At 38.4% G+C, this 23,587-nt stretch overlaps 1 protein-coding gene across 2 annotated transcripts in view; it reads left to right on the forward strand.

Annotated features, from left to right (window-relative positions):
- The window catches only part of LOC135699848 (zwei Ig domain protein zig-8-like), a 326,931-nt gene that overhangs the window by 219,725 nt on the left and 83,619 nt on the right, over window positions 1–23,587 (forward strand). For both annotated transcript variants that reach the window (XM_065220202.1, XM_065220203.1), the window contains exon 3: window positions 21,538–21,760. In XM_065220202.1, the coding sequence (XP_065076274.1) occupies window positions 21,538–21,760 (223 nt within the window). The remainder of the gene's footprint in view (window positions 1–21,537; window positions 21,761–23,587) is intronic.

Genomic DNA, 23,587 nt, shown 5'->3' on the forward strand with positions numbered 1-23,587 from the left:
CGCTGCACTTGTGTACATGTAAAGTTCCTGTATTAGCTTTAACTCAAGATTCTGACCACCTATGAAGTTACCGTCTTGGACAAAGTTGTTAAGGGGAACAAGTATCTTTGATTGATGCACTGTACACCGTTTGCAAAAATCGTGTTAATTTATACAATGTATAGTGCACACGTAACTAACACTAGATTTATAATATCTAGCGTTCAGAATCATAAGGGCCTTACTGCGATGATCGATTCTCTTCATCGATTTTCTGTTTTGTTAGTATGTCGTCTGGATTAACATTTCTCGGTGAGTTTGATGTTGCTTTTGCTAGATATTACAACATTTTACTACGCTGTACTGGTATAATTTCTGAAAACTTGGTTCACTTGACTGTGGTAATGTGAAGAGAAAATCGATTAAGATAATCGATCGTCGCAGTTAGGCCGTTATGATTCTAAACGCTAGATATAAATCAGCAGCATTGCACACCAACTTGAACACAAATTCCACCCTTATGCAAATTAAAGCTTAATATCAGACGATGGTTGAAATTAAGATTCTGCACGATGGTTTAAATTCAGATATTTTTTTTCTGTGAACTTCTCATTTCGTGGCGCTAGTGTACATTTGAAGCTCCAATCCAAAAATCCATTAACCAAAAATCTATTAAATTGAACGTTAGTTGCATTTTCTATGATCATCTGAAGCCAATCCCGGAGTGAATGATATAAGTTGACCTCGCAGACGATGTAATATTTTTTTTGTCCTTTTTATTTCGTGTTCTGTCTACGCTTTCGACTATACCACCAAGCTATTTATTTATAACATTTTAGAACGACGTACACCCTTGCTTCGATTCTCTTCAATTCTCGTTCAGCAGAAAAAGCGTACGGAATCGAGTATTAAAGGAAATGACCGCTTCTTATTCACTTATAGCCAATCCGAAGCATGCAGAGAGCATTGAAGAAAGCACAAGTCTGATAATCGCAACAATCGTAGTTCGAGTCCCAGTTGGCAATCTTTTTTTTCGACATGATTCATTTCACTCACTAATACACTCCACATTTTTCTTTCTCCATTTTCTTTCATTGGACCGCAGCTCGGTATATCGCATCCTCCATTCATGCGGTCTCCATTAACATCTTGCGATGATGAATTCCACATTGCTAATCTAACATCCCCGGTTGGGTGTGCGTCATTTATGGGTGGTACCTAAAGTACTTCGTGATTTCAATCTTAAGAGATGAACTTGCCATATGACTAAAAATCTCTATACTAAAGAAAAAAAAAATCGTGATTTACATCAAGCTCAATAGTATTTAATCTCTTATACTGTGGCACAGCTTATCTGTTTGATTTGATTGGCCTTGCTGGATCCTGATTGCCAGATAACACAATTTATTTGTGGTAAGACAAATGGGTATCTTCTAGCGATCCACGATGTTCAAACTAAGTCTAAGCGTTTACTGCAGAGAAGTAAGCACCGAGTTTAGATTTAATTTTTTTAAATCAGTGCCTCATAAAACGTGAAGCGGAAAGATTCTGTCAATTTTATCCTTACATGATAGATTTGAATTTCTTACTGGCTGGCTGGGAAACGTCGTACAATGCCGAACGATGATTTTCAACCGGAAAACTGTTGGCTCATTAAAAACTTCGAAAATTGGGCCACCCATTTCCTCTCGAGGTTGATGCTTTCGCCGCTCCCTGGAACAAGAAGTGCTGAAAAATCAAACGCAGGAGAAAAAATATACGTGAAGCACGAAACCCTTCACTGTTCTGCAGTAGAAGTACCAATTCCGTCACGACTTTCCATTCCTTCGGGTGATAAAATAATGGCAAAGGAAGTTCATGCTGGCATCCTTTTTATCCGCACAATTCCGTAAAATAAGAGCCTAGGAAAAGAAAACTTTTCAGGAATTTTTTTTCTCTCTTGATTCGTTTCCTCCTTCGTCCTACAGCATATACGTTGTTGGTCGTTCTGCTAGACCAATTTTGGCCAGGACGTGACAGAGCCTAACTCCAAGAATTGAGTTGAAAAAGTGAACCCACTTTTCAGGAGGGGTTTTTGTTTTATCCTCATCCATCTCCGATGCCAAATGTGATCCCGTTTTAGGTATTCAAACAAGGTCCTCCAAAGCCACCATCATCGGCTGGTTCTATAAAAACGCCTTGCGAAACGGGTCCATTAGGATGTATAGGAATGTTTGCGGTTCAGATATTATGATGAAGGTGTGATAAACCTGTTCATCACTTCACAGCTGGAATATTAATGGTGGCAGCTGTGAACGTAATGCCTTCTATCGAAGACGTTTCCATTCTTAGTCTTCTAGGGTTGAAGGTTAGAACAGGTAGAAAGAAGCTTAGCGATGTCATTTAATACGAAAAAACGCTGTACGCATTATTTTTGGACTTCAGTGTACGGGACACGAGTCGAAATATTTATGCATTATGTATGAGAGAGACGAAACAATAGGCCAGATATCGTTACAGCATAGTCTGTGAAGTTAAATTGAGCTTAACAACACCGGTCGTGACGTTGAAAAGTTGATAAGTAGAACATACTTTTTTTCTAATCTAATTTGAACTTTTAGTGATGTTTAATATTCAAAAATTGAAACATTCATATCAACAATCTAAGGGGATTGAGCCTGTACAAATAAAGTAACAAAAAAAAACAATCTAAGGCAAGTTCTAATATAGCGTTAAAATAGAGATTTTTTTTTATTATTATAGTCACTTTAACACTTTTGGGTCATTCGTGACTTGCCCGGGGTGAGATTTGAACTCGTGACTTTGGGGTGAGAGGTATGGATGCTAAGCACTACGCCACTTTTTTCACAGTCGTAAAGATTTTAACAATCATATAAGTTTTTTTTAAATCTTTATTTTAGAGATTTTTAGCCTTAGGCTAGTTCATCTCTTCAATCATATAAGTATTTGATTCAGCATTGAGATGTAAAATACTGATGATTGATTGAATATTAAACGATCTTAATTGATTTTATGTCAAATGAAAGATTGTACAATGTTTATTTCAACTTGTGACAAAAATACTTAAATATGGTCTATACACCCAACCGGGGGATGTAAGATTCGCATCATCGGAGGATGTTCGTGGAAAACGCATGAACCGTGGATGGGATATACCGACCTGCGGTCCAATGCAAGAAAATTGAAAAAGAAAAATTGATCATGTCGCTCATTTCCTCGCATACTCAACTCTCAGTTTGCCAATTTTCGCAATGTAAACGCTTTACTAATTTAATTTATACAGCCTCAAGCTGTATTCAAATGTTATACGATATGAGGAAACCTTTACTCAACCTGTATACGAGCAAATCTGGCGAACTTAGTCAGTTACTTATGGCTGTTGTGAAGATTGGGACAAGCTCTTATTGCATATCTATTTAAGCTTCTATACAGCTGTTATCAATGCTACTTAGGACCTAATGAAATGTTTAGCTTGAATTATGCACGCTACGTTTGGTGTTTTCAAATCGAGAACTGGAACCAATGCTCTTGGTGGTGTGTTTGTAGGCAAAACTGCCACCCGTTCAAAAGGGTTCGGTGTTTTTACCATGGCTGGCGTACATACGAGTTTGTAGATATTAGGGTGAAACAAAATTCAAATTACAGTTCCAGTTTGATTTCCGGGAGCCTTTTAGGTCCTAGAGTGTAACTATGTAAAATTTCAGGTCGGTCGGTGTAACTATATTTTAGCGCCAACGGTTTTAATTTTACAAAGGATTTTCTATGAGAAAATTTACTTTTTCAAATAAAAATCTGTTGAGGTCACCCATTATACCCTAAAAATAAAACAATCCAACTACTCCATAGGAAATTTTAGAAGAAAACGATCCGACGCTTGTGGAAAAAGTTATTTAACCATTACTGATTGCTAACCAAACGAATTGCTCATTATACTTTTTTCTAGCAGCACTGCCAGCTGGGTTCACTCAGCATGGAGAAAGCCGACATCATGCTGAAAGAATCTTTGATTTATATGAAACTTTGCACAAGTTCATTTGGAAACAAGCGTTATTTTTTGGCACACAATTTATTCAAACAATCCCACTTGGAAAAACTTCGAGTGTAGAGCAAAACAATTTAGGCTGCACAATAGGCTTTACGAAAAAGATATGCAGCTAATTTCTTTACTTTTTCGTCGAATTCAACTTTTGAATCGAAAAAATCAAGTGCCACGTTCCATTCCGATAAGAACCATAGATGATTTTGGAAAGTTTTCATGACAATCAAAGCGTAATGTTGGTCGTGAAAGTTGTGGAGATCTGTCCAAAATTCCAGATCCATTCGAGGGGCCGAAACTGAACTACTTAGACGATGCCAATATCGAATGAAGCATTGCGATAGAAATAGAGCCAAAGTTGTGTAATGCTTCCAAAGAGACTGATCATCGAAGTTTTCGCTGCACATCAACGTTTTAAAAAGGTAACCCATCCGCCTCACACGACTGAAGCTACCTGTCTTGTGGAATCATAATCCTTTTTGAGGAACTCCACCCAAAAACATTACGACCAACTCTAGGAGCTTTGGTAATCCGATCGTTGTTGTTAAATCAACAGCTGGTCGTTACTAAACGCGATAATTCCGTCCCTCCATAGTCCAGTTAAGGTCCTCAGCTCCGGATCATTCATAACGGTCCGGAATTTTCGGTTGCTCCAATTTTGGTTGAATTCTTTTTGGAATTCATTGAAAGAATCGAGATTGTTCGACGTGTTTGAACACAATTTTGACGATGTGATGGCGGCATGCCAATGGTAGCCAGTTTCTTTTCAGTAGAACTGGAAGACGGGTTATAATACATTTTTTTGAGCCAGAGTTCATTCCAAGTATTCTTTCCTGCAGACCCCGCTCATTTATTGTCTCCATTATAGCAGTTGTTTCAGCATCCGCCGTTCCACATGATAGGGAAGGTACCGAAAGATATTTAGACAGCCTTGCTCCAGTAACAAGAATGGGAAGCCGATCAACGCGCTTTCTGTTGATGTCAGTTTAGAATCTTAGAACAAAATAAAAGCATTTACTGCCTACGCCAGCGCTTCGCGATGTTTCATTCGGGAACTTAAACAGATATGTTGAACGAGTTCGTGTGATTGCCTTCATATCGTACTCGCATTTCTATCAGATATTCCAGTTCTTTCAAATGCTGCTGGGACATTCACACCTGTAAGTACAAAAAAAAAAAAAAACATTTCTGTTGATTAGAATGGAAAGAATATCAAGCAGCAGATAAATGTAAAGAAACAAACACATCATACGCGTGCGTGGCGCTGAGAAATTGATGATAGAAGTGTGGACGCTGCTTAGATTGAAGAGAATACGTAAATTCACCTGTTTTAAAATGAACATAAGGTTAAACAATTCTAAAAATGGTCTTCTTCTAAGTTTTAGTTCGTTGTTTTTTTGACAATTCTTTTTCTAGTGTGTATTTTTTGTGTAAAGACAATCCAAATTCCTACAACTTTGTATCCAACATCATTTTGATTAGATGAGCCGTTTTCGTTCTATGATTTATTAAAAATTAACGAAACACGTAATTTTGAAAAATTAGGCGAGAGTTAAAACGACTGAATTCCAGCACAAACATAGTTCATTACCCCTAGCGAACAATTATGCGAAGTTTCATGGTATTCTGAGAGGGAAAAATAAAATTGATTCGTCAGTTGGCGTGGAATTGGTTCATACAAACTAGACTCTCGCTCATGACTACATTTATCACCAATTTGTATTACTTTACAATTCACGAAAGAACATACTTACTCATAATGGCTATTTACACCTTTAAGTTTGCTTTATAAAAATCAGTGCTGAAAATCTATCAATAAATTATCCCATGAGAATACACTAACCCCTCCATACATGCGGTAGGTGGTGCCATCCATCCACTGCTGTTTCTCAGCTGTTCGTCAACAAATTGCTGTGATTAGTAGCGACCATAAACCAGTTATCTACCGAAAATCAGCTGAATTGATTTGAATTGAAGGACAGCCGAGAAATAGCGGTGGGTGGCCGGTACCACCCACCGCCTATATGGAGGAGTTACCAGTACGCTTATAGGCACAACGCGCCAAATCATCTGCCAACCACCGTAGGCAGTTTTGCTACCGAGTCATCCTCTTACAAATTCCACTGGAATTTTTCCATCCGCTTTCTGGGACGTGTTCAGTTTACATTGTTGTCCAACTCATTTTGTTCAACAACTTTATCATAAACAACAAGAGCAGAATGTCGTCCTCATCATCGTCAGCCTGACCAAGTTGGGGGAATTTCCTCCAGTAGAGCCACCCATCATCCACCCATTCGGCTTCTGTTGAACCAAGCATTGAGTCGTACGCTCCTGACCTCCGGGACCATTAATTCACCCATTGAATCAACTTTACCGCCATTGCTCATCACCCTCCGGTCGCTGGATCCACCCGGTCAGCCATGTCTCGTTTTCATGGATAATTTATTCCTGCAGCATACAAGCAATAAATATATTTTATTATTTTTTCTCATGTTTCTGAAAATTGGCTGTCTTCCCTGTATGGTTTGGCTTTTAAGCTGTTCCCCACGCGCCACGCTGGCCTGCTCGAGTTTGCATGTTCTGTACTCGATTACGTACTAGGCAGTACAGAACAACCTGGGGGGGGGGGGGAGGGGTGTTGGTTTGGTTGGCAGGATGGATCAACTTCCACCCGTCCGAACCGAAAGCTTACTCGAGAACAAAATGAAATGAAAAACCCATGTTTGTAAATGTTGGCTATGCGTTTGGCTCTGTTTGCTCACTAGGGGTGTTGAAAAAGTGTGTAGCTTCCGGCTTTCGGCTTAGGTTTACTGTTTGGTTTGTTTGTTTTGAGTATTTGTTTATGGCTTGTTTTGAGTGGAGCGCTGCTAGCGGAGTGGCAAAAGGATTAAGCAAATTTCAGGAACGATAATTAGATTTACTAGCTACGAAGGAAGCGGTGCGCTGTAATTTCTATGTTATGAATAGCTGTGTGTGATGTGTGTGCCGAAATATCGTTTGAGTAGATGAGGGCTAAGCGGAGCTAAGCCACCAGTTACCTACCGGTTGGTTAGTTGCGAATTTTAAATAAGCAATTCCAGATAACGCACCAGTGGGAGCTGACCAAGTGTGATTTAACAGTGGGCTTCTACTTGTAATGCGGGTAGATCACCTGTTCGTGGGGCGTTACTGGGTGTAAGATCTACCACCAAAGCCTAGCCCTGATTTTTCAATAAACAAAGAAACACATCTTAGTCGTTGTTTCTTTGTATGACTTGTTAATATTGACAAGACTCAGGTTGCTCCACCGAGGATGATCTTTAAACAAGGAAAAAATGAGTTCGTCAGTCTTCATATATGTGATTCGTTTTTCGCTACACATGAAAAAAAATAGAATATTAATCATCACGTAAAATCTCCCCTGCACCCTTTTGAAAAATTCACGTAAATTTATGCGAGATATTGCGCACATAAAATTAACGTTCAAAAGAAGCTTCAAAAAGATAAAATGTTCCCTAAAAGTACTGCAATGATCCATAAACAATATGAAATGAAGCAATTAAAAAATGAAATGTTCCATAGAAATCGTATGGATCATGGAACATTTATCGTTTTTTATTGACACATTCCATATTTTTATTGGTGCAGTTTATATTGTTTACGGAACATTTTTTATTGTTAAAGTTTGTTTAAACATCCTCGTTCATATGTTTTAGCATTGTTTAGATCATATTCAACAGGTTCAGGCAAATTTTCGCAGAAATATCTGATTTTGGAACAGTTCACTGAATGGATTTACGTCACATTGTCATCTCACAGCAGTTCTAATAAGATCCATGACCTTTCGTTAAATTTAGGAACTGCAAAGGGAAAGTCAAAAAAAGGTTAAAAATTTTTGAAATGAAGTATTGTGAGCATCAGGCTGGTTTCTCAAACTAAAAAGAACTTCAAGACAGTTTAATCAACATTAGGGAAATTTTGAGAACTTTCTAGTAGTTTTGAAGACCTCAGATTAGTCCAAGAGATTTTTCTTGAAAATTCACTTGAAGTTCTCCTCAGTGTTCACTTGGTATTCGCCCATATGGGTACATCGCCCATGGAATTATTTCAGGAATTCCAGAAATTTTCACCGGAATATTTTTGGAATACTTCACGGAATTCCCTTGAAATAATCCTCCAAATCCAATCTTCCGAATTCAATTTTCTTAAAATTTTCCTCGGAATTACCTTTATATTCTTTTCAGAAAGAAACCCTTTGGAATAATTATCAGAACTTAAATTGAAATCGTTTCAGAATTCCCTTTGAAAGGGGAAGGATCCTTGTAATTCTACACACATTGAAAGTTTCATAAGGATAAAAAAAAACTGGTGTTTTACTCCAAGCTTTTTTTTCAAATTCAAAGAGCTTTTAAAACTGTGCCGAGGATTTAACTCCAGGTTCTTTAAAATGCTTTGAAGGATAATTACTTTTAGTCCAGAATTTCAAAAAACTCCTTCAATTGTATAATCGGTGGGAATTATGCATTTCAAGCCTATGAATTTCTAAAAATAATCGAATTTAATAGATTCGCAACAAAAGCAGGTCTATTAAGATTGGTTACTGAATGAAAATAATAAGAATTCCAGGTATTTTCAGGAAAAATAAAATTCCCTGTGAATTCCTGGTTTCCCAGGTTTTTCATGTAGCAGACACCCGGTCATATAGCCTTGTACCAGTTGATGAAAATGAAGTATTATTTATTTATTTTTTTTTTCCTTTGGTTTGTTTTTTCCGTCGATCTTGTTTTCCGTGCTGAGCACCAATGCTACCGACGTGCCAGGAAGGCAACTCCCACACCTGGACCCTACCTATCGACCCATCAACTCATGAACCGGGGACCAACGGCTTTACTTCCCATCCGAAGGAAGGCGTGATCAGAGATGTTATGCCTCAGAACATCCCGGCGGCGCCGACTGGTATTTAACCCAGGCCTGCTGGGGTGAGAGGTAATCACGCTTACCACTACACCACCGGCGCCGTTTGAAGTATTATGAACTCTTATACTTTTGGTGATGGTAAATTGTTCGAAAATAAATGGTGGAATTTTTCTTGACACCACGATTTTGATCACGTTAGCGTCATTTTGATCTTGTATATATAGCACCAAATGAAAAAATTGCGACTGCTTAACTTAAAATTCTACTCAGCAAAAAAATAAATTTTAATATTGCATCCAAGAGGATGCACTTCAATCTTGTCAAAAATCCCATGTAATTTTTTTGGAAAGTAATATTACACCATTTTCGACACGATTGAAGTGTATCCAAATTAAAATTAATTTTTTGCTGTGTACGACAACGGCACTGTTTTAATGGTTTGGCCAAAATGGGTTAATCTCCATAAACTATTTATGCTTGAAAACGCGAATATGATGACATATATTTGGTTCATACATTCGTTATGTTCAATTGGAAAACTGCGCAATCCTCACTACAGGAACCTGCAGTATGGTTTCTTCCCACGCGATTGTTTCGCCATCCAATCGAAGCAATGCAGCGTCATTTAATTTTAACTGCAGAAAAATATTAAATCAACGATGTCATGAACGAATTTCACCGGTCCAAGCCGTGGCCATCCTCCTGTCCTGTATGTTGTATGTAGGGGAAGACAGTACAAAGTGCACCCGTGGGGGGAAAGGCAGTTTTTCATCATTTTCCCCTTCTTAATTCGTGAATTTCACATTGGCATTACTAGTTCAATGCTAAATAGCATTGCAAGAAATCTCAGAATTGGGAAAGCAGAGACAAACCGCGACGGTCCAGTTTACCCAAGAGGTACATTTTGGACTGTTTTCCCCTACACGTTGCCTACAAAGTCTGGTTGCTGGACCCGAAACCGACAAGCGAGATTAAGAGACAAACTGCCATAACTGACGGTTTCTACCGCAGGCATAGTCCCCTCGCGGCTGCTGAGGAAATTTACGATATCAGAGGTTAAGGTTCACATGATACGTAGGCTGGTCCAGAAGGCATAAGCAGGTACAGCCGTTTGCAGCAAATTCAATAACTTCAAAATGGGGCCGGCCCTGGCGTAGTGGTTAACATCCATACCTGTCACGCCAAAGTCACGAGTTCACGATCGAATGACCCAACAGTGGTCTAAGTGACTCAAAACCAAATCAAATCCATCCGCTTTAGTTTTGGATCGACTTGAATAGCTTGGACACAGACAAACAGACATAACACTCGCAAGTTGTTCATCGAACAAGCATTTAACGGACAATTTAAAAGTATCGTAGTTGGTAGTACCGCCACCTGTGGCGCGCATAGTCATTTCCCTTGCGTTTGACGTTTACACACTACCGCCATCTGTTCAGTGTACTACCCACCACAGTGTACTTAATAGATGGCGGTAATGTTTTAGCGACGATGTTTTACAGTGAGAAATATTCAATGTGTTATGTCTGTTTGTCTGTGGCTTGGATCTAACTAAATAGCTATGCTATAAAATAGACCACAATTTATAATGCGACTGTCTTTAATCGATTAGATTGCCACAAAAACTCGGTTTTAATGTTTTTGTTTTTTCTTTAGATTGGTTTACGTGGTGTTCAGAATTCACGCGAATTATACGTGGCACGTTTCCATCTCGTAAATAACCGACTACAGTGTACAATTTAGATATGGACTAGGGTAGGAACCAACATGATCAATGGATGTCATTCAACAATTAAATGACCAGCCTAATAATTATGTTACTTCCCAGCTTTCTCTGTAGCACTTGTGCGTGTGGATCGCTAAATTAATAAAAAAAAATAAGCTGGACACGTAAATTCATATTTCGAGGGCGGCTTCTGTTGATTCGTTCCCATTTGTTTTCCTTTTTCAGCTGAGCACATGAAAAAAGTCCACCCATGACAAACGATCACAGCTTTGCCGTTGTCGTAGCCAAGGTCATCGTCGTCGCTCCGGTTCGGTTGGCTTACGGGGAGAGGACATTTTTTTTGGGTAAAATATGCGTCCTTTGCTGATACTAATACTACAGCGAGAAGCGGGCAGAGGATTTTGACCCCTCGCGCGCGGTAGGAATAATGGTTTACGTAAGCGGATTTTAATGTTTTAATTATTTTATTTTTTGGCAGATTTTATTGCTTCGGATGAGCTGACCCAACCAGCCAGTGTTGGGTCTTCGTGATACGCTGCACAGCATCGTGTATATGCAATTTTATTTGGCTATGCATGTCAATGGTCCACAATATGAACTGTTAATGAACCATTTTCATGCATCAATTACGATGAATCTCGCACATTGAATGCTTAATTTCATTTTGGAAAGTACTTTCCATGAGCTCAATGAAACAAATGAGTTCTTTACTTACAACAACGTTAACTAATTGATTGTTTTTGGGCTACCGCAAATGCACTTTACATTCATGTTTGTAATCTTCGTTTTCACGTAAGCTAGTAACCTGCAGGAATTGTTGCAATTAGTAAGATAAACGGTTGCATGCAATATTTGGAATATATCTTGGAAAATCCCATAAATGTATACGGTCCATAATGTAAACTAGTATGATATATGATGCTTCATTGATATGCATCATATTTAGTAACAGATACTTACACTAACTGTGTTCCATTCCACAAAAGCGCTGGATTGAAGCAACTTGTCGTTTATTTTGCAATGCTCAAAGCTTATAAAAAAAATATGTTTGAAAAATATATTGGGGAACTGGCTCTACCGGATGCGTGATACTAATGCGGGACAAAGTTTTAATAAAAAAAATACAAGGGACAGCCCTATGGGCTTATACGCAATGGTGACGTGGTATTATATAATAAATGTTATTTTTTAACTGCAGCAAGAGCTTGTGTCTTGTGTAGGAAACGAAATTTGAGCGGGGTGCTCTCTGTTTATACTCTCTAGTATGACTATGATTGCCCCGAAATGAACCTTTTGATATGAATTTTTAGTTGGGACATGTTCAGAAATTTAACTCTTTTGGAAAATCTTGGTGGCCCTGAAATGGACCGATGGTAGTATAGGATTAAAGCCTTTGGAAGATGATGATGACGTGTAGGGAGCTGGATCAGCAAATCGTACCGGACAATTCCATATTCTTCGGTTCAATGATTGGGCACTCGCAACAATCTCAGCCCGTCTGCTGCTGGACAGGGGTTAAACTGGTGTCTGCCTGCCTTAGCCTTTTGCACTTTTTTCGGAGAATTTATGATCCTGTTTCTTTTTGTTTGCCTGTTCAGATAAATTAGTACTTATATTTATTTTCTCTACTGCGCTAAATCAAACGAGTAGAAATAAGAAAGGATGTCGGTTACGCACTCGAGTAATTGAAAATTCGATAAATATTTAATCGAATAGCTGAAAAAATCTTAACGATTAATGGCATCCCTAGAAAAAGTGTAATTTCATGTTTGTTGGTGGATCTTCGAAAATGTCGAACAGCAGAATTGCAACCAGCAAGATTAACCAAAGAACCAATCTTCATCGATTTCCTCCTTTGATGACCATGGCTTCACTAACCTATTTCGCACTATTTTTGCTATGCTCTTCTATCATCCAGAACAACAAACGTATCAATGAATGTGTTTGCCGTCGAGATATTAACGAAACAGAAAGTCGATGAAGAGAATCGATCAAAATCACTTGCACCCCTACTTCCAAGTTTGGTTACAAGATTACAACTCTGGAGAACATTTTGTGTGGTGGATGGGGGCGTATGGTCCTGAATGTGGCGATGAGTGTGCATAATGTTACGCAATTGCATCCTCCCTACTCACACATGCCCGAAGATCGGAGGCGAATGCCACTTCGACTTGTTTCGTCTACTAACGACTCTCTGATGACAGTGTTGGGGAAGCAGCAATGCTACATAGACATGTTTCGTCTAGAAACGATTCCCTGATGTCTGTGTTGGGGAAGCTGCATATGCATGTACTTAATTGGTGGATTTGTTAGTTATTTTGACGCTTTTGGACAATGCTTGACATTTACCACTTTTCTTAAAGTTTCTTGTTGAAAATCAACAGTCGGAAGCATTTCTATCGTTGCATAGAAATATTTCTGATAGATTTGTGAAAAATGATTGAAATTGGTCCAGGGGCAGCTGAGTTATTAACGTTCAACATATTTCATAATTTCGCTACGTGTTCCATTTTCGATTTTCACAAAGTGTACCCCCATACAGAAATCACAGACGTAGTCCTATGTAAAAAAAATGTAATTGTCTCAAAGAGGGACGAAAGGTCGAATGGTGGTACATTTAGTTATGAAATCAACTTAATGTCAAATAGTGAAAAGAATACTTGTCAGACTGAAGACACCGTTACGTTGAACATTAAATGACTAATCATAATTGTACCCCTTCGCATAATTCGACCGTTTGTACCTTATATCTTTTGTCCTGATTTATATTTTATTAGAGAGACTCTGTGAGTTAAGTCGATTTTGTACTCATACCTCTCACGTTCTGATAGTAGATAGACAAATCATGTTTTAATACAGCAATTCCATAGAAAAAAGTAATAGTGAGTCTCAGAACTTCATGAAAATTGGGATAGTTCTTCCTTGTCAAAAAATATTTGACTCGTATTTTTTATTCCGCCATTAGGGCGACCATTTCGGAAATCCAGTTTTTTTTTTTCAAAAATGCCTTTTTTCATAATGCATTTAAAACTTCTGAACCTCTTGACCGATTTTTAAGATTGACCTTTCAAATGAAAGATGTTTTATGTAAACAATATAGTTTTAAGAAAAAATATAAAACACTCGGAGATATTTGATTTTGCAGGAAAAAAAAATACGGTAAAAATGCTTTTTTTATTTTAATTGCGAGGGTCTTCAACAACTTCTTATTTTAGTATTTAAAAGATCATTAAATTTAACATAACATATCAAAAAGTTAGCGATGTCGGAGAAGTAGTTTTGGAGATACAATTTTTTTTAAATAAAAAATTATTGTTCCGCAATATATACACCACACGTGCAAGGAAACGATGAAGACGCAAGGTAGTTCACAATGCGACTCCATCGAGTCACAGCATCTGTGACTAACGAAATCTATGAGTAACTTACAAGCTGGGTGCAACATTCAGTTCAGCCTGGGGGCTGTCCATAAACCACGTAAACCAATTTTTAAACATTGCAGATCTGGGGATACTTTACTATAATTTTAAAATATTTTTACCGAGCGTATACTTTGGCTGGACTCCCCTTCCCTATTGAAGTCTTCGTGGCTTTAAAACAGGCCCCAGTTTGATATTATTAATTTTGGTATCAAAATTCTGGGAGAAGTACTTAAATGCTACAAATAATGACGAGGTCGAAGAAAAATAAGTAAAACATGAAGCATTTATTATCTTTAATTACAATTTCACACATTTTTCTTCCGTTGAAAATGAATACCGTTTGACAATAATATACTTTTTGTTTTGAGGCTTTAAACTATGGAATGACTGTGTCCCCGAAATTTGGTTCACACGTATATAACGGTTTTCAATTTTCTTTCAATTTTATTGTAATCGGATTCCGAAAAAAAAACTGATAGTGTATTTTTGAATCTGGCTTAGAAATAGTCCATGGATAAAGTTCTTGGGCCGTTGTTATATGTTGGCCTTGCAAACTCGCTTTCGCAGCGTTTCGTTTCAATACTCCTCCCAAAGCATCACAAGGGCCTTTTCCATGACAAGTTGCGAAAAAAAATCCACTCGGCAGCAATGCCAAAATCTTTTTGCACGTTGCATAAATTAAAAGCGGTTATCTTATTTTTATATTGGCTTCCTGGTCCATCTGTGAAAAAGTAAATCTGTTGTTAGCCTGGTAATTTACATTTTATGAACGCTAGACAATGCGTAAGTAATAAACGAACTGCGACATGATTATGTTTAGTAAAATCAGCAATTGCAATAAAACTAGTAAATTTCAAATTGTTCGATTCTTCGTCTTTAAAATAAATAGCACAAGGGTGAATAGTACATTGGGCGTTCGCCCAATGAAAGCCTTGAACTGCATCCTACACAATGAAAGAATATTTCTCCGAAAAATCACAGATTATGATGAATTCTGTAGCTTTCAAATTGCTTTTGACGTGTTTCGAGTAATTTGCCTGTTGCTCAGCTATAAAGTTATGCGGCAATAAATTGAATAACGTTCCAAAAATGTATCAATATTTTCCTGTGTGTCCATTTCCACTAAGTTCATAATGCATCTCTCTACTTGACGCCATTGTTTGAATTGTATTGATTCAACATGTCCGTTACTAAGAATGTCATTAGTTATGTGGCCAAAATTTGCGTTCCTGAACAATTTTCGCAACACTGCAGCCAGCATTGTTCACTTGACTTGACAAATAATTTTTGTAAGCCAATCGTGATAGGAATCAACACCATCTGGGAGTGGTTGGTTGCTTTGTAGTGTTTTAAAAATAAGTTTAACGTTCTGATGATGAGCATGAGCATAAGCATGATTGACCGCCTACGGTTGCTACTCTGTTATTGCCAGACCAGCTGTAATTACACAGAGAACCAATAGACGATGTTTGGGACTAGCAATCATCCTCAATGTGTAAAAACTGGTGATCTCAAACTAGGCAATACCAGCGCCGGCCGCGCCCGAACACAGGTCAAGAAAGGAAGGGGTAGGAATGTGTTGACGTGACACTCGCTTTGATGGAAGCCGAGAACACCTCTGCACTTCCACGAGGAATCACTGGGATATTGGGTAATAGGGTTGGGTTTGCAGCAGGGTTCGTTTTGGTAAACGATAAGCTGAATTGATGTCCTAACAATCATATAACGCGAAGGAGCTTGTGATTGAACCCACGGTCTTCTGCTCAGTAAGCAAAAACGTTTGCAACTAGGCAGACGAGCTCCTTTTTTTATCATCGAGTTGCTGTTATTACCATGTAGTCATGGTAACAAATAAAACGATTGACGGATCTTGAATGTGGATGGGCTTGAGATTAGACTCATGATGTTCTGCTCAGTAAGCAAAACCGGTTGCTCTAAGGCCACCGAGCCCCTCATATCACATGACTATTCAGACCCGGCACCGACGACAACGACAAGGTTTACGAAATACACGATAAACAAGCGATCTAACCATACATTTTTAATATGAAAGGATCTGGGACCGCGTTTTTCTGCTCAGTAAGCAAGCCACTGTAACCGACGATTTTTGAAATCCTTAAACTAAAAGCTATGAAAGAGGCCTTCATTAAGATCCATTTTCACGCGACGTTAAATGTTTCGATTTTCTCTTTACGCATGGTTCAGGCAATCATAACAAGCTATGACCGATGTGACGATTGTTTAAGACCTGGTTAAACAAGCTATTCAAATGAAATTACGTTCTCGAATTTTACTTGGCAACAGAAATACGCGATAATTCATATTTTCAGCGGTTGGTGGTTAATTTTAAATATACTAACGGTACTGCCTACGACTACGACGGCGATTAAGACAGCGACTACGACGGCGCCTACGACAACGACAACAGCGAATTTGTAACTTACCATTTGTCAAGGATAAACACCTTTGCCCGGCACCTCCACTGGTTCCTTATGTCCGCTATCTGTCACTGTATGCAAAATATCTAATAGAAATTACCTTTGTTGTAATACTTCCTGTATTACCATGGTCATTTGGGAGGAGGGCCGCATCTAGTGCTTTCCCCAGGAACCGTTCACGGCCACCAGCTACTGCCCGTCCAGTCTTGGGCGTATACAGCGAGGCAATCTCCGACACTCAATGCAAATCGCAGGCACACTTAAGCTAGTTACAAAAAAAAACACCCGTGCAAAGAAACGGATCAAATAAACGTCACTCTCGCGAAAGCACACCCGTCGTCGTCGAACGGCAAAAAAAGGAATCGGTGGGCAATTTTGTGATACGGATTTCCAAAATCAACCGGGAATGCACGAATTTCACCACAACCAACTACGAAACACGTTCAGAAGCACTTTTGGTTCACTTTCGTTCGAAAACACTTAGTTTTTTTTTCAAAATAGTTGCGAGTGAACCAACATCATCACTGCATAAATAAACTAACATTAAAATTATCGCTCGCGATGCCACAAATTTCTGGACTGGGAGAAAAAATCAAACAACGCAGATAGCGTCAAATCTTCTGTTGCTTGCAAACATGATGAATCATGTTTTCTTTCTCGATTCTAAAACTTCTCGGAAAGCGAGAAAGCCACCACTCACACACGTATAACCGTCCGGGAGGCAGATGGCCAGCGCTAATCCGGCAAATGCAGCCGAAAACTATGAAAGCGAATGCACGCACAAAACAGAGAACAAACTTAAGACACAACCGTATCCAAATGCGTTTGAAACTCGACTCTCTAAGTTTAACGTTCTGATGATATAGACAAACGCATACGGTATGCGTGCCACTTGTCCCTGCCAAAATGCAGTGTTTCGGACGGTTACTGGCGAACATGGAAAATCCTATTTTAATATTAGGATATGTATTTTTAAAGTTGAAGTACGCCACTTGCAAGTTACACACAAATAATCTTCTTTGTATGTACATTCCACCTTCATCATTTTTAGATATTAAATAATCTCTTTTCCCCGGACAAACACGACTTATATCGTCACTAATGTAAAAATCACGAACAAGCATTATCGTTTGTTCTCCTAATGAAGCTCTGCTTAACCTCTTTACACCCGGCATTTACCCGACATTATTCCTTTCTCTTGCTGTAGTGCTTTTGCTTGGTTGGCTATATGTTGGGAAACATTGAACTCCTTCATAATTCTATACGTAGACCAACTTTTGGGAAGTGTGGTTAAAATCCTGTATCGCTCATTGCTGCCTCTTGTTTCTTTATATTTATCCTTAAGTTGTATAAGGAATTCATTTTCGTCCGACAAAGGTGCGTTGTAGGTGGTAACGATCGATTCAGAACTGGTTGTTTCCACTGACTCTGAAAATAAATATAAAAAATGATTGATTATTAGAAAAAAAAACATACAAATGATTTATTTTTTATTATTTACCTTGGCAGGGAAAATAAACCATTCTGGACGGTCCCGCAACGGCAATCGATTCAATACTGGTTGCTTCGCTGGACTCTGAAAAATGATTGCAAAAAAAGAAGAGTTTAAGTTAGTATTTTGAAGAAAAGAATTGAAATTTAAAGAAGAATCACATTAATTTTCAAATAACGTACCTTCAGTCACGGCATCATTGGGTTCATATAGTTTGTGGTAGGAACGTTGACAAATGAAGGAGCTACTGAAATCTATTTTAATCTTTTTTTTTCCACTGCATAATCGTACAATTTATTGGTGATTTTTCTGGCACACGAACTCAACATCCAAACACCACACATTGAACACTTACGTTCCATTTTTAGATATTCTTCGATTCAACTTTTCTTGTATAACACATAGTAGGAAACTTTGTTTTCTAACTGATCATTTCTTTCATAACATTCCTTGTTTTATGTGAAGCATTATATCGTACCTACGAGTGAGTGATATACCTACGAGTCTAAGCTGTAGCTCATGGGTATTACACTCGTTCGTAAGCAATGACGTCACTACAAACAGCTGGTAAATAGATGAATATTGCGAATAAATACAAACACCACCAAACATTTCCAAATGTCACTAACACCACGAAGCCTATTGAGCTAGAGCTTATGTTAAAGTCATTGCCTACGAACGAGTGATATACCTATTAGTTACAGTTTGGACTCGTAGGTACTGATGCAACATGCAAACAGATTTTGGCATTGCTGCCGTGTGGAATTTTCTCGCAACTTTTCAAACATTTTCAACCACGATAAAATTTACAATGCAAACCAAAAACTAGCTCAATTATAGATCCAAGTACGGGAACAACCGATGCATTTCTTTCGACAGCTTACAATCGATAAAACCCAAAATTCAACAAGAGCTCCTCCGGGAGGCAGAACGTTAGCACGAATTGGATGAAAGTGATCGATTCAGACAGCGTTGCCAGTATTCCAGATATATCTTGGTTTTCCAGATTTTCAGTCGTCTTGCCAGATACACAGACCGATCACGTAGGGGAAATGGATGTAATGTCGGCCTAAATGCCATTAATTTGGGCCCATACATAAATTCAGCAATAGATTACATTTTCAAAGGCGACCAAAAATAACCATTAGTACAGTCCCAATGACGCGTTCATCTAGATAAAATTAATAAATAGCATTTTTTCCAGATGTTTAACTATAGGAAATGGCTCTGGATCAAAGATTGGGCCCATCGCTAAAAATCCGCTATTTATCCATTTTATCTAGATGAACGCGTCATTGGATGGATATTTTTGGTCGCCATTGAAAATTTAATCGATTGCTGAATGTATGTATGGGCCCAAATTAGGGGCATATAGGCCGACATTACCTCCATTTCCTCTGTGTTAAATTTTTTTAACGATTTTTTAAATATGTTGCTTTAAAAATATCACTGCAATTGCTGAACCCTCTAATCAAAAAATAACAAAGCTACTAGCAACTAACTATTTTAATTATTGAAGGCCATTCGCGTTGGATATTATTGCAACATTGTACATGGAATTGTTACAACATGTTGATCCAAAATGGGTTGCAGAATCATTAAAATTGAAAAATTTTCTAAAGATTATTGGCTGAAAAAAAATCTTCAACTTACTTGAATACTAGGAAATACTGAAGAGGATTTCAAAACAATTCTGACTGTATCTACCAGTAAGTTCAAAGAGCATAATCGGATAAGTCTGAGAAGAGTGTGACGGTCATTATGAAGAGTGTGCCAAGGAAATTGTTTATAATTTGACTGGTTAATTTTTTTCTAAAAAAGACCTTGCAACGCTGGATTCAGACACAAAGCACACAACAAGCGGAGAGCGAACGTTGATACAACCTATAGATACTATATATTCCATAGATAAGCGGAGGCACAACAAGTTGTTTTGGCAACCATGAAAAATAAGTGATCTTACTGACATCCGTGAAAAAAGTTCATGCCATCATAGAGCTCTCAAATATTTGTAACAATGCATCGAGGAATGGTTTGCTTTATCTTTCCTTCATCCGTTGTCCGCGAAATAAATCTGAATGTGGAGCGTGGAAAGCGTTTTGTGCTCATAATATTACAATACTTCTCCCTCAAACAACACCATGATGACGTCATGCTCGTTTGGCTACACTAACTGACAGTTCGTTTGGCTACATTTTACTTTTCCTCCGCTTATCTATGGAATCTATAGTATCTATATTACAACCGATCTCGACGCGAACCTGAACCGCAACTCTCGATTGAAAATATAAAAAATAGCATTGTTGTCAAAACCACACACTTATAAAATTTAGCTAATTTTAATCGAACCGGAATTCAGTTTTGACAGAAAGGATGGAACTTAAAAAATATATTTTATGGTAATTTAAGTATCCCTAAGCCAAAACATATGCTACTCAACATAATGTCACGGTGACAAATTAATTATAAAATCTATCTGGTTACACACAAAAAGGTTGATGAGAATTGCGCTTAAAATATGATTCATCCTGAAATGCAAACCAACATTGAATTTGCACTTCTGTTGTTTCAAATCAACGTTAATGATGGCTCAGAACTGAGTTCCACACCACATATCAGCCAATGCCTCTCACTTACCAAACCTCAGTTTTATCGCATGAATTCATCCACTTCCATTTGTTATCTGTAAAAGCGTAACCACTTCGTCGTCGTTGTCATCGTCATTCCAGATTGAAAAGGATCATTCGGTTCAATAATCATCCTGTATTTCTGTGCTAGCTAACCATTGGTCCAAAACCAACTTCACTGGTCATTCCCGGTCGGTGTGTGTGGATCGACTTGATGGAGACAGCCAGCTTGACCCATCGAAGCGCAATGCATTCGACGAGTGGCTCTCCATTTCCTTGGCATGCACGTATTTCAGTAAAACTTGAGCGGTGCATTTCGGTCGAGTGAAGACAATAAAACAATTTTGAGAATGACTACCAACAGATGCACTCAGCTCATCCCGTTTCCATCTCGGTCGGAGCAGATGAAAAATGGTTTTGTGTGTGGGGGGAGTTCTATTGAGATTTGTATGAAGTGCTCCTATATTCGTGACTTTGTGAAGATTGCAGACTCAAGCATGAGTGCTTTATATTTTCAGGGTGCGTTGGATTTAAGTTTTTTAATTGGTTTGATTAATTCAGTGGTATAATGCAAAATGCTAACAATTAAAAACGTAGCATGTGGCTTCAAAATTATTAGAATTCAAGCCAAATACATGCTGGAGTCACGTACCAACTGAAAAAGGCCTAACATTTGCAGCGCTTCATATGATTTATTTGTTGTCTTTAGATGGCAACTGTGTCTGAAAGCGGACTCATGTCATGAGATAAAATTTCACATCTCACACATATTTTTTTACGGAGGTGTCATCACTTGGGCAGGCTTAATGATATCATGTAGCTTACATACATTTTATCTCCCCTCACCCACCCATGGACTGTTCATTATTTCTGGTTCTCGTTATTTCATGACGCTTTCTTTGTTTGCTTCTCCCGTTTCAGATGTTGCTGCAAGTGTCTTGGGTAAGGCACCGGGACATTCATCTGCTCACCGTCGGTCGCTACACATACACCTCCGATCAACGCTTTCGGGCGATACATCATCCACACACAGAAGACTGGAGCCTGCAGATCAAGTATCCGCAGCACCGAGACTCTGGCATATACGAGTGTCAGATCTCGACTACGCCACACATGAGCCATTTCGTGCATCTGAACGTAATAGGTAGGTGATGTATGATGCCAGCAGATGATGGTGTGTATGGTTCACTTGCCATGTTTATAAATTTGGAAAATTTTCGGTGCTGCGTTGGGTGAAAAATATATTACAATCATACCTCATGCCAGCCATTTGATGGTGCTTTAGATTTTCCAACCATTGCAGGTGTTCCATATTCCACGTAGGACTGAAAACATTTTTTTTTTCCAACATGGCAGGAACCGACCTTATCAATATGGGCTATGCATGCCCACCTTAATGTAGTTGAAATTTAAAGGTTTGTTTTGGTTATAGAGGAAAAGTTATATTCAGAAGCATGAACCTGTAATTTTAGAAACTAACCTTTGGTATCTTTTCAATGCTAGTGTGCTTTTCATAGCTCTTGAAATGCGTTTAAAAACAATGCGGTGATTGAAGACATACATGCACTCATACATAATCATTGGGTATGATATTCATGGGTCTTACATCTTGACTATGTAAACCTCAAACTGACTGAAAAAATGTCGATGATAGCCTCTAAATAGAGAAAACTAAACCAAACTGGCATAAATCACACGAGGGGCCTCTCTTAGCTCAGTCGGTAAAGGTAAAGGAATAAAGCAAGACCATGCTGGAAGAAGCTGGGTTAGATTCCCGGTCCGATCTAAGCACTTTTCGGGTTGAAAAATGTCTCGACTTCAGATCAATTCCAAAGTCAGTAGGTGTTTATATTTTTTTCATGTTATACTTTGTACAACGGTGTGAGTACTGAAAGGTTAATAACCTGGAGCTCATGTCACTCATGTATTTAAAAAAAATCGATAATGTTCACTCAAACGATTTCAGTATCCGAAACGAGCGGTGAATTGGTGCGAGTTGTCGGATTCGTTCGATTTTCACTGTAGATCGAGATTCTTCGTTGAGCGCTGAACTACACGACCAGAAAAGCAAAGCAAGTTTATTATATCTTGTGTTATTTTGCTGCACAGATTTTTGTAATAACGATTGTTACAATTTAGAACAAGCACGACCACGTTATTGATGTAGGACTACAATATTGTTTGTTTTTGCTTATTGTAATGATAATAACAAAAAACTACAAGGGACAGCCCTATGGGGTTGTACGCAATGGTGACGAAGGTCTACGTGGTATTATATAATCAAGCTTATTCGTTAACTGCAGCGGGAGCTTGCATTTTGTGTAGGAATAGGAATTTGAACGGGGTTCTGTTTATACTCTTTAGTATGACGCGGTTGACATAGATGCGGCTTCTTCCTCTTTCTATGGATGCTCATGTGGGCTGTGGCTCGCTGCTTGCAGCCAGCCTTTCGTTATGTGCTGGAGAACACCACCACTCACCACGCGGTGATTGAAAAAACAGCGTTTGGTGAGACCGGTTGGAATTCAACTTTGAAATCTGTGTTAAGGAAGACAATCGGTGATAATTTTAACAATCATAGCAACAGTTGCACATCCATTAAACTTTCAATAGTGACATTTTGAAAAATGATAGTCTTAATTTTAGCAGATTTGTAGAAAATATTCCCATCGATTGGCGTATTAAGAATTAAAATCCATCATCTCTGGATCAAAATCAGACCACTTTCATGCCGCGACCCCTAATGTTGCCTTAAAGTACATGGTTTGTTAGATTTAAACATATCTAGATAGAGGTGAAATTAGGCGTAACAGCTTTAGCAAACAATGACTTCTCTCTATGATTTTTAGGAATTCAAGGCATGCCCATGCAAACTAATATTATCAACGGGTTGAGGAAGTCATACCCTACACAAAAGTGATGTTGATTTGCATGAGCAAGCCTTAAATTTCAAGGGCTGTTACGCCCTAAT

Source organism: Ochlerotatus camptorhynchus, unplaced genomic scaffold (assembly GCF_037179485.1).
Source record: "Ochlerotatus camptorhynchus isolate MF236.1 unplaced genomic scaffold, CSIRO-AGI_Acam_v1.1 ptg000119l, whole genome shotgun sequence".
NCBI classification, from domain to species: domain Eukaryota; kingdom Metazoa; phylum Arthropoda; class Insecta; order Diptera; family Culicidae; genus Ochlerotatus; species Ochlerotatus camptorhynchus.